The sequence below is a fragment of the Orbicella franksi genome, chromosome 8 (genome assembly GCF_964199315.1).
Source record: "Orbicella franksi chromosome 8, jaOrbFran1.1, whole genome shotgun sequence".
Lineage (NCBI taxonomy): Eukaryota > Metazoa > Cnidaria > Anthozoa > Scleractinia > Merulinidae > Orbicella > Orbicella franksi.
Window position 1 is genome coordinate 24,754,744 of NC_138152.1, and position 15,932 is coordinate 24,770,675.

General features: G+C 39.5%; 1 protein-coding gene and 1 non-coding gene across 2 annotated transcripts in view; both read right to left on the reverse strand.

The window, feature by feature from the left end:
* The window catches only part of LOC145495823 (protein argonaute-2-like), a 27,465-nt gene extending 19,963 nt beyond the window's left edge, over positions 1-7,502 (reverse strand). Inside the window, exons 1-3 of the mRNA XM_081475409.1 lie at positions 7,013-7,502; positions 3,285-3,464; positions 909-1,198 (exon numbers count right to left, since the gene is read on the reverse strand). Of these exons, the coding sequence (XP_081331535.1) occupies positions 909-1,198; positions 3,285-3,464; positions 7,013-7,424 (882 nt within the window). The 5' untranslated portion in view covers positions 7,425-7,502. The remainder of the gene's footprint in view (positions 1-908; positions 1,199-3,284; positions 3,465-7,012) is intronic.
* A 6,959-nt stretch (positions 7,503-14,461) lies between these two features.
* Trnat-ggu (transfer RNA threonine (anticodon GGU)) lies at positions 14,462-14,534 on the reverse strand. Its single transcript has one exon. It is a non-coding gene; the product is annotated as a tRNA-Thr (tRNA).
* Positions 14,535-15,932: the final 1,398 nt, after the last annotated feature.

Genomic DNA, 15,932 nt, shown 5'->3' on the forward strand with positions numbered 1-15,932 from the left:
ACTTTCTTAGAGTCTCTTATGCAAACTTCTTTAAATGAAAAAAAAAGTCAGCTACTATGCCATTTGGGAGTGAAGCGCTTCTAAGTCAGTTGCTTGTTCAAACTTATTTTTAACATGACATGGCATTAATTTACATCTAGAATTTTCCATGGTCGTTTTTTGGAAAATTAAATCTTGGAGCCTTAATCTTTCATTACCCAGCAGCTTTGATCTTGTCCCAGTAAATATTCCCAAAAATAATGTATGATAAAATAGCGAACATCAAGTGACCAAATTAAGGTTTATAATTGTTTGTGAAAAAATCTGCCGCCTTGCGTCTTTTATAGCAGTACCTAGGAGATTAAAATAAATGACTTAAGTCTTGTCATTTATGGATATGGAAATTCCAAGGGGTAAGGGGCCCCAAGTAAAAAAAAATCCTGGAAATTCCAGAGGATTGAGGGGGGTGTACCGTGAAGCCCAGTGGAATGGAAAATCCTGGGGGGGGGGGGGGGGGTCAAACTGGGAAAAAAAGCCCTCCGCGGGGGTATGGATATTTTCCCATACCATATATTGAGTGTTCCAAAATGTTCTACTCTATATAAGGTTTAATTGAAAAGGAAACTCAAAGAGCATTATTAATTAACATTATTTTTGCATATTAAATTGATTTAATTATCCTTAAAAATAAAATAATTTTGGGCTAGCTCCTCAGGGATTTGGGCTAGTAAGATGAAATTACAGCTTGCCTAAAGGGCAAGCAGAGTTTTTGAATTTCATCTCTGAACCCTGACTTTATGAAAGATAACCCTTTATAGGAGTTGGTTACAATAGGAGTTGTCTCAGTCCGTAATACACATGGGATCTCTCCCTTTACAGTTCAGGAGTTTCACACAGCAGTAAGACTATTCAGCTAAATATACACTCACTGGAGAAAGTTTGATCCTGCTATATAAATTCTTCTTGCCATCAAAAGCAGGGTGGTGACCTTGGAATGTTGTATCTTTGTACTTCCTTATAATTTGATTCACAACATCTCTTTTCACTGATCGGGGACACTTGTTTGGGTTAATCTCCACATCATAGTGGTAGAGATCTGATAGGTCTGATGAAATCTTGAGTGGGAAGAAGTTTGCCCTCAAGTTTATAGAGCGGCCTACAGTACCATAGCCTGGTCTTTTAGGGGGATGTAGTCCACCGTTTCCTTGTGTTTGATGAGCTATGTATTGGAGAGGAAAGAACTTTATACATTAACAAATTAATTACAAATAACTGGAGAAAAGTTACTTTCAAGTTCCATAACTGCTAATCAGATTTGGTGATGTCTTTTAAATGTACCATGGTCTTGAAGTAATTTACATCAATCTGACTTGCAACCATAATTACGTCAACCACATTGATGCAGTCAGAACATCACAAGAAAGCCCAGAAACACTCCTCAACTGCAGCATCACTTTGGGATGCACACAAACACTACAGGCTTAATGCTGTACAGAGCCAGTGTATAACAAACTTGGTGCATATACAGTAACAAAGCTTCATGGAAGGTGCACTCTTGCTTTGTGTGTTAATGATGGCTACAGGTAATAACAAAGTGCACATGTATACAAATAGTTTCATTCCTTTGTCTGATTGTCTTTCCAAGGCTACAATGTACATTTTATAGTACTGGTCAAAGGGATTGCAGCACCTACACACACGTAAAATGCATGTAGTCTGCGTGGACAGTGCGTGGACAGTGCATGGACAGTGCGTGGATGGTGCGTGTAAAATTTACTGATCTGTTAGTTACACGTATTTGTGTGTAATTTTACACAAATGCGTGTATTTTAATCGGAGGAAGAAACCTTTGTTATTCATACACGCAGTTACATGTATTTTGCATAACAAAAAGCCACTACTAACTTGTATTCAAAACCCGCGGCTCTCAATGTTCACAACAAAAAGTACATTATTTTAAAAGCCGACAAGCCTTGCTAAATTAGTGGACTAGCTCGAGCACCTATCAAACAAATACTATTTTTTAGTCTGTAGCAGTCCACACTTCTGCTTAACATCTAAACTTAATTCTTAAAGATCTATGAGTTTTCTTTTACGATGTACGTCGCAACGTAATGTTTACCCACGCACGAAATGTCATTTCAACCTCTGTTCCTTTGATAACTGCTGCTTAAACAGCGAAGAATCGAAACTTTTTTAACGAAGTCTAAGCGCTTGTTAATTTTCAATTCATCAGATTTTCATCTCTGGGTTGAGTTGCGTTGACAGATGGTAGATTTGGGAAGATTTTGGTCACATGCTAGGCAACAATGTTCAAGAAACAGATCAAATTTCATTTCGATCAGATCAAAACAATATGCTTTCACGTAGACAACATTCGCTTCTGAGTACGAATCTTCAAAGGCTTTTTAAACTTAAAGAAAATAACCGATGTTTAAAAATTAATTGAAAATCTCAAGCAAAATAATGTGTATTGCTGTTATTTCATGTCCGCCAAGCCTCAGTTCGTCAAGCCTCAGTTCGTCAAGCCTCAGTTCGTCAGTTGCTGGTGCCCTTGTTGCTTCTCACAAAAAGAAAAAACACGAAGGGAAAAACTTTTGAACACTGGTAAACTTCGAACACTTCGGAGTACGAAATAGTTTTAATGAGTCTTCAACTTGTTTTAAAGTACACTGAATGCTGTAATTTAAAATTGAAAGCGAAATTATGTGTTTATGTTCTGTTATCTCAGTGAATCCTAGCTCGCCTGTCAGTCGCTGGCGCCGCTTGTTGAAACTACATGTACAACGCAAAAAATACTTTTACTGTAAAGCGGTAAGCCGGTTAAAGGAAACTGGTCTATTCTATTGGAAACGTTTGATGACCAGAAGTAAGAATGCGAAAGACTAAACCGTATCGCAGTGCAGTCCAGTATGGAAAATGTTACACAGTAAATGTTTTGTTTTCATTCCATGCATTTTTAATATTTTGTTGTCATTACATGCACTTAATGAGTTCCAGTTCAACGATTGCGTGTAATTTTACACGCAATATCACGTCTACTGTGTGAAATTACATGCGTGCAATGACACGCATTTTCATGCATTTGCGTGTAAGGTGCGTGGACACTGCGTGGGCACTGTGTGGACACTACCAGGACACTGCGTGTAATGTGCGTGTAATGTGCATGTAGTACACGCGCTTTACGTGTGTGTAATGCTGCAGTCCCTTTGACCGGTACTGTAGCTGCTATCTGTGAAAAATACAACTTTACAACTTTTACATATGTTGACAGTCAATCTTCAGAATCAAACAATTAAATTTACCTTTTGTAGTCAAGCTGGAAGCAGGCTTTGTTGTTAATTTTTCTACATCTTGTTTATCATCGGCAGTGGTTTTTGAGACACCAGCTGTCTTAACAGCTGCAGAACAAGTAGTAGCAGCAGTAGTCACAGTGGACGGCACGGTAGGAGCAGTGGTGTTGGTAGCTGCCACATTTTGAGGTTCTGCAGAGGATTAAAAATTATTGATTGATAGATTCAAAGTGTGTACATCCTGTTGCATTTCAGTGTACAATTCCTGTTTATGGTTTATTTAGTAAACATGGTAGTCATATGCATGTTCTTGTACAATGTACATAATTCTTCCCTGTAAAATCTCAGTAAAATATCAAGTTAAACCATATTTAAACACGTCAGAACTTTTCTTTTTCACACTACCTTCCTTAACTTAAGGAATATGTGTTTAAGGAATTATGTTAATGAAACTTAGAGAGATACTGTACAACATCCAAATATGTTTTATTTGTTGCAAGCAATCGTTACTTGTCAGGATGTAGCAGACGAAAAATTACAGATAGGCATGAAAAAGTTGATCCATTGGCTTGAGTAGTTACACCTATTACACAAGTGCAGTCTTCCTCACCCTTGAATGTCTGCTGAAACACCGGGCTATGCATGTGGCCCAATCACAGCACACATCCCAATCAAGGCAAGGTACTCTGCACCCAGATAAATTTTGCAAGAGACTTCAACGGATACAAGCATGGTCTTTCGATGGGCTTGAACATTAAATTTATTTTTTAAAATTACTTATTGATTCAAATCCTTATCAGCAAGAAGCTGTTAGAGAGTACAATGTATTTCATGAAGAAAGAGATGGACTTGTTAGTACAAGACATTTGTTTGGTTAGGCCTGCGGGAAGTCTTCTTAAAACTTTAGATGACACCAAAATACTATATAGCATGGCCTTCCAGAGAGTGTCTGAGACACTTAAAATATTATGTTTAAATCCCCCTTTGTGAAACTATTGGTATTTTGTGAAGAAAAGGATACAAGTGTTACTTTGTAAATCGGTGAACTTGGACTGGATTTGAAAGACTGCACATTTTAGACATACTTATACCTAAAAGCATAATTTACCGTTCAATGGGTGATTCCAGAAAATATCCATACCCTACCACAGGCAGCATGAACATTTTAACCCCCCCTCCTTGCCTTCGGAAATTCAAAAATGCTCTTACCCTCTCCCCCCCTGATGCCCTCCGAATTCCAAAACTGTTAACACCCCCCACCTTTCTAGATTTCTGTTTTTTACTTCAACCATCTGGAACTCTATGTAGTTTGACTCACTACAACCTCTAACGAAAGGAATTTTATGCTTTTACATCTTTCCAGAAGCTTACCAACTCAGTCTATATGCAGGGCTTGAAAATGTAACCAATACAATCGGATACCTTTGTGACTAAATGTTCAGCAAGTAAAACTTCCTCCTCTTCAGCTGCAATTTTGCAACTAGTTCTAGACTAAACTAGTGAAGGAATAAAAATTTAAATTGTTTTGTGTGTTAATTACAATGGAACTTAGAACATGGGTGGGCAAATTCTACCTAATGTACCTTCAATATTATGCAAAATATTCACTTGTTCAGACAGATTTTGATATTACTCATGCAATTACTCCCTGAAATGTACTCCACTCCATCCAATTACTATTACAAATATTTTCACTGCCGCATAGTAAACAAACATGACAGGTCAGCATTCATCACAAACAATTTTCTAACAAGAAGATCTGTTAGATCTTATAACTGCACTTCTAAAATTTAACTGTTTTCTTAGCACTACAGTCGCAATGCATTGCACATTCCAAAGCAATCCTTCATGATTCATTGATTACTGTAGACACCACGTCACTTGATCAACACAAATTGTATTATTGCACCATCAGTCGTAGCCGTTGCAAAATCTCCGATGACGTAATATCTTAATCTGGAACTTTCTTCAGGATATGTATGGGCATGAAGATACGAACACTATTAACAGCAGCTTTCTTTCTTAAAAGTCACAATTAAATTTAATTGTTTTTTCCCTTGAGTAAAGGGCTAGCAAAGAAGTCACACGAGTCACATAATTCAAGAATTGCGTTATCCACGGCTATCTTTAGTATGGTGGTTATTTTCCTACCAATGACGTAATCCTTGCACGTTCTGACATGTTCTTTGCTTGGCTTGCAAATATTTAATTTTCCTTCCAATATATGAACTCACTACGATGAAACAGCCAAAGAATTTCCTTCATTTGCCCAAAACCACAAGAAATACTCGCAAAATTGCACATAAATTAATGACCGTCACTTCTGGTGAAATAAACTTGCAAAGTAAACACAATCTTATTTGTCACATAGCGAAAGTGAAAGCTGCAACTTCAATGCATTCCATGGCTGACGTAATACCTTTTTTTTAGCATATTTAATATTCCCTTTCAATCCAACACTTCGATAAAACCAAAAGAAAATATATTTTACCCACAACAAAGAAAACAATATCCGTAAAATTGTCCGTGTATTAATGTTTTAACAGCTTTTGGCAAATAAACATCACATGTTGCATGACTCAAAATTTGGCTGCAAGGGAGTTTGCGTCTGGTCACCAACAAAAAAAAAATAATAATAATAAACCACGGGTAGAACATGAACCACGCTCAGCCCATGGCCACATGGTTAACAAGAAATCCATCAACTTTAAGGCCTCTGGAGCCCAATGTGCAACCCAGATTTTATTGCTTTTCTTCTGTTAATGAACGTGAACATATATGTGATTGACCAATGTTTGTCTTGTTTCTTGCTTTCCGCAGTAGTTAGTAGTGTTGTCAGTTCGTTTGTGCTTTCACACTCTTGTCTGTCTCCTCTAGCAGCCCCCTCAAGCACTCAGAATTCTTATCGTAAGCACCCCCAGGCCTTTGGATTTCTAGTTCAAAGAGCCTCCTTGCCCTCAGAATTCCAAAAAGCAACAGTACAGGTAGTAGTTACTGTATATCGTACCAAAGGAGCCTGTTCATTTTATGATTGGTTTTTTATTACACCATTACCCAGTGCAAATTGGCTCTAAAGTAAATTTCAGAGTGATCTCCAGCTGATCTTTCTGAACAAGGGGAAAAAAACGTGCTGTCTGTTTCAGCAGACATTTACTGGGGAGGAAGACTGCATGAAAACCCTAAAGAGCTTTTGTGTAGAAGGTTATGAGTAGCTGTGAGACAGACGTTTTTGACCTCCAAACATGGAACCCATGCCTAAGGGGGTGATTACATGACAAATATCGGCCTGGCTGAAATTACAACAGGTTAAGTGGGGGTTGCGTTTAACAAAACTCAACCTAAGGGCTAGGCTCAATATGTCTGCTATAACCATCATTTTTAATTTGGCACTGCGTTTAACTTATTACTATTTACAACTTTTGAGCTGCGATTAATCAGCCCAGCTTCTGAAACAAATCCTCTTGAAATGAAATTGGGAATTACATGAAGAAGATTTCAGCCCAGGCCTAGCTTCAGTCCGGGCTGAAAGTTTCAGCCCAGCCTGGTTTGAGAATAGACTGAAAGCCCATGTAATCGGAATCAAGTTTCTGCCCATGATGTCAGACCAAGAAATCCTCACTTGGTTCAAGAGGTATGTATGATATCTTACTGCCAGAACAATGCAAATATGCTCATCAGTCTACGAACTGCAAATTTAAACCCACTGTGAACAGATTCATCTTCATTTCAGTAAAGCTTACCCTTAACCTTGGTACCAGAGGAAGGAGATGACGTAGACAACTTGCTCGCACCAGGAACTTGTCGTTTTCCTTTTGATTTCTCTTGTAGCTGAAGGACTGCTGTAGAACTAGAGGGCGTCTTGCCGTCTTCCCCTACATGTACTTTCTCATTAGTCGTAGTCTCGTTGTCTCTCGGTCTCTCTCGTCCTGTCTCTGGCAGTTCGTCATATTCAGCTGTTGTAGAACTTGAAGGCTCAGGAACTGACCTTGCTCCCGTAGCAGGCTTCTCTTCGCTTTCAACTTCAACTTCGTCATCATCGACGTGTCTTCCAGGAGTGGGCAAATCTTGTCCTCTGCCACGTCCTCTGCCAGCACCGCCTCGTCCCTTATTTTTTCGCTTCTTTTTCCCCTTCCCCGGTCCTGGGGAAGACATTTTTCATCTTCAACACTAACTGTACTCTAGCAATTTCGATACATCTGCTGCGTAAACATTAACTGCTTACCTAAGCTTTTTCTTCTGGGGAAATAATCATGATGTAATGGGGAACCAATCAACGATGAATACACATTTCTCGGAAATGAACAGCTCGATTCTAGGGAAACAAACTCTTTTAGAGGGAAATTTCCTTTTCGTGTGGATAAATAATTTAACATACATCTTGACATACATACCTGTACAAAGGTAAAGAGGGGTGTTCTGGCTTAGGAGACTCTGTGAATGGTTTTTCGTTATCATGTCGTGGATGGCCGTACTTCCGTCCGCCATCTTTGTCCGATTCATCACCAGGCTCGTCTGTCCCTCTTTTAAAATCGGCGGCGTCCTGGCACGAGGGGGACTGGGGTTCGGCAGGGTTCTGGTACAGGCGGCTGCGCCCGCAGTATGAGCGGCAGTCAAAACTGAGCTATCCCACCGAAACGACACGATATTGAACGATACTAGCCTTTTTCTTCGCAGCTAAAAAAAATAAAGACGATGCTAAAGTTGCTTTAGCCTCTTGTAATAGTTAACTTGAGAATTCCGGGTCTATTTTGACGAGGAACAGTATATTTTGTTCAAAATAGCGCAACTATCCATTTTCCTACCTGACGACACTCGACGAACTACGAGTGTCGATCCGAGCGATGTAATACATTTGCAGACAGCAGACTGTAGACTTTTTTTTTTAAACAAAATATCGCATTCCCATTTCTATTACCGATAGCTAAACGTAAACAGGCTAACCTGAGTGCTATTCAGGCTAACCTGACCGATGTTCAGGCTAACCAGAGCGCTGTTATATTCAGGCCTAAATGTTCCTAAATGTAGTCTGCAGTCTGCAGTCCGTCTACAAATGTGAGTTCCCATGCCGGACGCTGGTGACCCATTTTTGGCGCTAAATTAGAAGCTTGGAGACACAAAACGGTTAAATATTTTTCACTTTTTGCAATCTGATATGGTTTTGAGAATTGTAAATCCCTTTTCGTGAATATTTAATGCAATCTATCCATTTTGCAATCTATTGCATTAAATTGCAAAATATGTTGTAAATATTTATTTATTTCGGTTTTAGCTCTAATTTAGATTTTAATTGTATCATTATATAGTATATATCTAGTATTAGGACCTCTATGTAAACCACTTTTAGTGATGGAGCTTCCTAATAAAAGATTGTTACTAATCTCCAGTGAGGAAAGTTGCCTGATTTCAATGCCTTTCCTGTTAACTTACGTTGACGTCAGGACAGCAAAGTTTTTCCCGCCTGCTGAATCCTGATTGGTCAATTCAAATTTCCGGCGCGCCAGCCGTATGCAAGGCAATGAATGTCCTTTTTTAACTTTTTCCGCCCTGCTTGGCCGGTCATCATCCGCTTTCAAAACTGAGAGGAGAAGAAGACTGAGAGAGCATGCGCGGGCTGGCCTACGAGGTCACGTTTTCTTACGAAGGAAGGCGTCTTCCCTCAAAACTCTTCAGAATCAGACGAAAGAGCTTAGCAACAGCTTGAAAGAAGTGTAAAAGAACAGGAAGAAGAAATCAACGAGGTTTACGAAAATATGGCCACGCTCAAACAGTATAAAAGAAAGAATTCCCTCGAGATTGAGGGCATTCTTGAAAATGTTCGCAACGACGACGATGTGGATTTGAAAGTCGCAGAAGCCCTGAACGGCAACGTAAACAGTGGCAGATCCGGACCTTGAGCTAAGAGGGGGGGGGGGGGGGGGCGTGGTTTAAGTTTTGCTTGCCCTGCCGGCTTTCCTTTCTTCTGTGGATTTTTCTTTTTTTAACCAAAATAAGGGGTGTGGGCCAGGTCCCTGGGCCCCTTCCCTAGATCCGCCACTGGTTACTGGCTCTTATCATAGCAAGATTTACTGGCCACAAGGTTAAGAGGAAACTCTACAAGCAACTAGTTCAACTAAAGAATGTTAGTTTCTTGCAGTTCTTCGATTCCCGGGCGCATCCGCAGCGGCGAAGGCCTCTTCAAACCGCATATTCATTAACGAAAATTTGACTACTCATAGGCGAAACCTGGTGCGGATTGCCATCGGAATGAAGGAAGACGGGTTACTTAAAGGAGTGTGGACTGTCAAGGCTTTACCTGAGGGTATGTCGATCCCAATTAATACAGAGGATGATTTAAATAATCCTCAGGTTAATATAGATTGCTGGTAGGCTGCCACCAGTTCTGGAACTATGTAATAAATGTGGGAAGTCTTAAGGTGGACTAAGAAGGCGTAGGGAAAAGCTTAATCTCTTTAATTTTTCGTTAGTTTTAATATCTAGTGGAACTAGCGTTTGTTGTATTTTTATTTTTTGTGTGTCTGTTTTTCCAAACTATATAAATACATTACAATGCAAAATGTATTATGCAAAGTCGTTACACTCATCGTAAGGGGAGTACGCGATCAAGCGAAAAGAAGGAGCATCTTTTCATGTTAATATCATAATGTCATATAAATCTACTAGTCGTTCAAAGTTTCATCTGAATTCTCTTCGCAGACACTTCAAAAGCGCAAAAAAGCGTTCGTCATTTTGTTAACAACCGCACACTGTTGAGCTACAGTTCACTATCTACAACAGAATGGATTGTGAGTCGCGTAGCCAATCAGAGGACGGCATTCGTGATAGAACGGTAGTAGATTTATACTAAGAAAATAAACCAAATAGATTCCATGTTGCCTCAATAGATCACAGAAGATGTCAAAATTAATATGGTAAGAACATTAGTGACACACTTGGCTACCACCTCATATGACACTTTTTTGTTCTTACCACTGTGATCTATTAAACGGTTAGATTATGAGCTCGAGATTTCTATCGCGTGATAAATTTTGAAATGTCTGCTTTCTCATCTGAACGTAATTTTAAATAAATAAATAAATAAATAAATAAATCCTTGCATACGGTGGCTGCGCCCGCAGTACCAGAGGCAGTCAAAACTTAGCTGTTCTTCCAAAACGACACGATAATAGTTTTTACAGCTAACAAAAACAAAGACAATTCTAATTTGCTTTGGCTTCTTCTAATACTCAACTTAAGAATTCTGGGTTTAGCTTGACGAGGAACAGCATATTGTGTTCAAAATTTCCAAAATGACACAACCATTATCCTACCTGGCGACAGCCATCGAAGAGCAGGTTGCCGAGCGCGGCCGAGCGACTCACTTTTGGCGCCAAATTAAAAGGTTGGAGGCATAAAATGTTTCATATATTTTACATCTTTACAATCTGATATAGCATTTGGAGACAAACAATTATTTTCGTGAATATTTATTGCCGTCTTCAGTGAGAAAAAACCCCCGACTTCAATCGACATGCATTTGACGTCAGGACAGTAAAGTTTTTTCCGCTTGCAGAATCCTGATTGATTAATTCAAATTTCAGGCGCGCCGGCCGTATGCAAGGATATGGGTTATTGACCAAGTGTGAAGTGAAGATGGCTGGATATTGGTCTCGTTCTTTTTTGCGTGTTTATGGACCTCAACGGAGCCATCTTGACCGAACAAGCTTGGTCAATAAAAGAGCAATTATATGGACTTTGATTAACCTGCCTCGGCGTAGGGGGAATATGTTTTTCTTGCAGAAAACAACGCGTTATCCCAAGCGGGCAGGATAGCTCCATCTTCCCCGCTCGGGTAGCCAATCACAGCGCAGGATTTGGTTTATCCTGCCCGCCCGCTCACAGAGTTAGCCATATCAGAGCCCCTATGGCTACATATATTGTTTTTTTTTTCTTCTTATACAAAAGTGTTGTATCATATTCCGATGTATACACGTCCAAAAGGAAATTAACACCCTGCCACTAATAAGCGCCCCTCTTAAAAAAATACTCCCTCTTGAGCTACCAAAAGTAATTTAGCGCCCGGGCGCTGAATCGAATCATTGTAGCAACTGCAGTCTAGTTAAAGTGCCATTATGATTAAATTATCGATACCCAATTTTTTACATTTTCGTACACAATAGGTCTTTCCTAGACATCTTGGCAAATTTCAATCTATTACGAACATTAGAACTCATGTTTTTTGGACCTTTATTTCCGAGAATTTACGGCCGCCATTAAATTTCCTTGTTCCAAGACTTGGTTGAGAATTCGAGAAAATGACGTCATTAAGATTATTTGTAAGAACAAGCAGGGTGAAAGCGTCCCCTCACTACCCAGATAATGAGAACAATATTGGCTCAAGCTCCACTGAAAGTCAATTTTGCTATTAAGGGAACCTTTGCTATTTGTTGGTAATACTATACAATAAAGTAGCAAGCAGAACATTAATACTTTAAAATGATAGTCTGCATAAGGCAAGTTCAAAATAAGCGAGTACACTTTGAGAATGTCTTATGCATGATGACTACCAAGTGTTTTGTTAACTAAGGCATGGCAGGTTTGTTGCCTCCAGTCTTAGTAACTCTTCCTCCAAACATTTTTCAATCCATCTTAAAACACTGATCTTAAGCTGTCTCTTCGAAAAGCTTTCATTCTACACAACAGTTAGTCCAGTGCTGTTGCACCTCCCGGCTTCCTCGTATGGTGAAGGGTCACAATTGGTCAAGTAAAGGAAAGCCCAAATCAGGTTCCAGCATGTGCACGTGGAGAACGTATAAGCAAACGATTATTACTTTACTTATTAGGTCAGTGGGCAATTAACTAAAATAAACCAATCAGACTGTTCTCTTACCTGTTTAATATTTCCCGGTATTGGGACCCGGAACTGTCGAGTAATCCCATGCGATCCCGCACGAATGTTTTCTTGTAGTTTTACGGTTTACTTTATGGCATAAAGAACACTATATGAATAAGAGAACCGTTGGGTAATTTTGAGCAGACAAGATTGTCCTCATCGGGTAGCCAATCACAATGCAGAATTTGTCTTATCTTGCCCCCCCCCCCCCCCTTTCTTTTATATCACCTACCTACTCCGCCAACGCAAAGAGAAGATCCGCCGCGGCAAAAGATATTGCCACCGACATTATGCTGAACCTGTCCTACAGTTCAAGAGAAACTCAAAATATATTTTTGAGTAGTGAAAGTTGTCCGCCATATTGCCCCACTCGTTCTGGTGCTTGGTGTCGTGACGACGGCCCTCAACAAGAAGATTTACCAGAACCATGCAATGGCTATGTTCCTTAAAATATTTGTTCGATCTATTTCTCGTTGGCTGGACAACCCTTGGAGGTAGGGTAACGGCAACAGATAGTTTGTTTGCTTTTTCTCTTCTTTCTACATCTCCAGCACCTTTCTAAGAATTCTTGTCGACCCCAACAATGCACATCTCTGGATCAGTCCAACAGGAATGCCCACCTCAATGGCTCTCAGATTGTCCTTCAATCTTAGTGGTATTGATCCCAATACTCCCACTACCACTGGAATAACCTTTGTCCTCACACCCCACATTTTTCGAACTTCTCTTGCTAGATCTTGATACTTTTCAACTTTTTCATCTTCCTTCTCTCTCACCCAATTATCCTCTGGAATTGCCACATCTATAATCTGACAGCTCTTGTCTCTCTTGTCAATGATCACCAAATCCGGTCTCCTAGCCCCTATTTCATGGTCTGTTCGCACACTGAAGTCCCATAGAAGTTTGTAATCCTCATTTTCAAGCACACTGTCTGGAACATGGTCATACCATCTCTCCTTTCGTTCAAACCCACATTTTCCTGACAGGTCCCAATGGATTGCTCTAGCCACGTTATCATGTCTCCTTATTATTATTATTATTATTATTATTATTATTATTATAATTATTATTATTATAATTCTTATTATCATTATTACTATTATTATTATTATTATTATTATTATTATTATTATTGTCATTATTGTTATTGTTATTACTTTATTTTTGCCAAGAATGAACTGTCGTTGGGTATATCTTTTTCCAAAACATCGCCGCAGTTTATCTTTCAATTCCATATCGCGAGGTCGCCGTGCGTGAAATAATCGTTTGGAGATTTATATATATAGCTTACAAAAGACATCTGAGAACGAAAGTGGATTGGTACTGATTACACCATCAGATGGTGCATTACAGTATTAAAGAATGAATTCATTCAAGGAAATCCCTCTCGCTGAAATTTGTGTTTGTCTAGCGCAGTATCCTAATTGCTGACAAGTTATTTCTCCAAACAAGAAATCTGTGCTTTAAAGAAAATGTAATGTACTGATGAAAAACGTATTCTGTGCAGCCATTTAGAAACGGAGTCGATCCAGTCACCCATTTAAATGAATTGTCAAACCCACCGACCATCCTATACACGTGCTGATGATCATCTTATACGAGACCGATTTACACATAAACGTTTGTACTTGTAAGCGATATCTGAATGTATTACTTCTGTTAGCTATAAGGAATGATAGACACAGTGCTACTATTTTGAGAAAACACCTACCTAAGCCGCTGTGAAATGTTTATTAAACAAGTCCATTTTTCTTCTCTTTGTTTGTATTTGTGCTTCTCTGATGTTATTCTAAAATAACACCCCCTCTCTTTATCAACCTTCCCCTCCCCACTCGCCCCGCACATACCGTGCGGTATTCCAATATCTCAAACCACTCAAACGGGAATAACATGGGCTTAAAAGCTCTTTCTGAGTCAAATACTGGCATTCCTACTGATACAGCAAAAACTGATGTTGGAGATAATTCCTCTGAGTTATTGAACCAATATTCGTTAACGTTATTCCACTTCACCTCCCAACAGGAAATGTTCTGTTGAACTAGCTGCAATGGACGTACTCTGGGAAATTACTCTGTGCACACTCTGGCCCATCACATGTACGACAGCCAGATAAAAAAATAAATAAATAAATAAAAATAAAAATAAAAACAGAAAACCTTACGAAATTTACCACTGTATATTCTAAACCCTATGTATACTGATGTGACGTTTATATGAAATAATTCATATTTGAACTGCGGTTGTAGATGAAAGTGAAGAATGATCATCGCAGTAAATTTTCCAATTTAAGCAATTGGAAAGAAGAAGCCTGAAAAAAATCAGGCTTCAACGGGATTCGAACCCGTGACCTCCGCGATACCGGTGCGATGCTCTACCAACTGAGCTATGAAGCCACACATTGGGAGCGAGGCCACTTAATTGAGTTCATATCTTCCCGTGAGGAGTGAAATGATGTGACGTTTATATGAAATAATCCATATATGAACTGCGGTTGTAGATGAAAGTGAAGAATGATCATCGCAGTAAATTTTCCAATTTAAGCAATTGGAAAGAAGAAGCCTGAAAAAAAAAATAAGGCTTCAACGGGATTCGAACCCGTGACCTCCGCGATACCGGTGCGATGCTCTACCAGGCTTCTTCTTTCCAATTGCTTAAATTGGAAAATTTACTGCGATGATCATTCTTCACTTTCACCTATGTATACTGTAAGCAATTTTCTTGGCTTGTCGTTCTTGCATCCCACACTCTTGGACACCACTGCTATAGCTCGCTCAAGGGGCCCTATGTTCCTCTTTTCCTACGCCGTCGCCCTTTCGACCGCCACATGTTGATTTGCCGTCGGCACACGAAGTTAATTCCACACAGATATGCCCAACCAAAGCTAAGCTAGCTACTAAAATGAGTTTCACAGTGCAGTCACTTTCTTTCATACTCGGACACAGAATGTATTTCCTTTCGACGTGAAAGTGGCCTGCTTGAGATTGTCTCCACTCGAGGACGCCATGCATATTTGGTAACCACGTGACGCATGCAGTCACTTAATTCTAGGAGCTTGCCTTAAGCACATGATATAGGCACGTGTGATTCATTTGACAAAATTATTTTAAAACCTTCAAAATGGGTTTTCTACCGATGCAAGCTTTAAGTCGCGTGACACCAAGGAAATTCGAGAAAGTTCAATTTTGTTTAAAGAAAAAGCATGAGAAAATGTGAAAGAACATTGTTTACTTTGAGTCACGCAGCCAAGCACTAAGCGTATATAATCGGTTGACCTGCATTTAATTGTACTGCGTTCAATATATGTTAGTAGGTATTTCCGGAAACGCTACCATCGATCAGAAGATCGCGTCGAAAGATTTTCTGTTTTCTCTTTGAGAAGAAAAGGAAAGTGTTGAATTGAGATCTGAATATTATTTATAGAAATTCTCTTTGCATAATGTGGACAGGTTTTCTATAACACAAGGCGACATTTCGTTTGCACATTGATCAGTGACAGTGACCCCGGAATGAAAATATTCAAACGATTGTCAACCCCCACGACGAATGAGCCAACGATCGAGTCTTCTAGAACCACGCAGGGACACGTAACGCGCGTGACTGTCACTCCGTCGCGGTTTCTACGTGCCGGAAGTTTCCGCTAATCAGCTGCTACTGCGAGAATTTCAAAAAACAACGTTATAAATAACACTTGTGTTGTTCCGTCTGCTCATTTCGTCAGACAACGTAATCAGTGGCAAAACAAGTCGTTATTCTTACATGGAGAAACTTTACAAGTCCCGTAGTGAGGCATG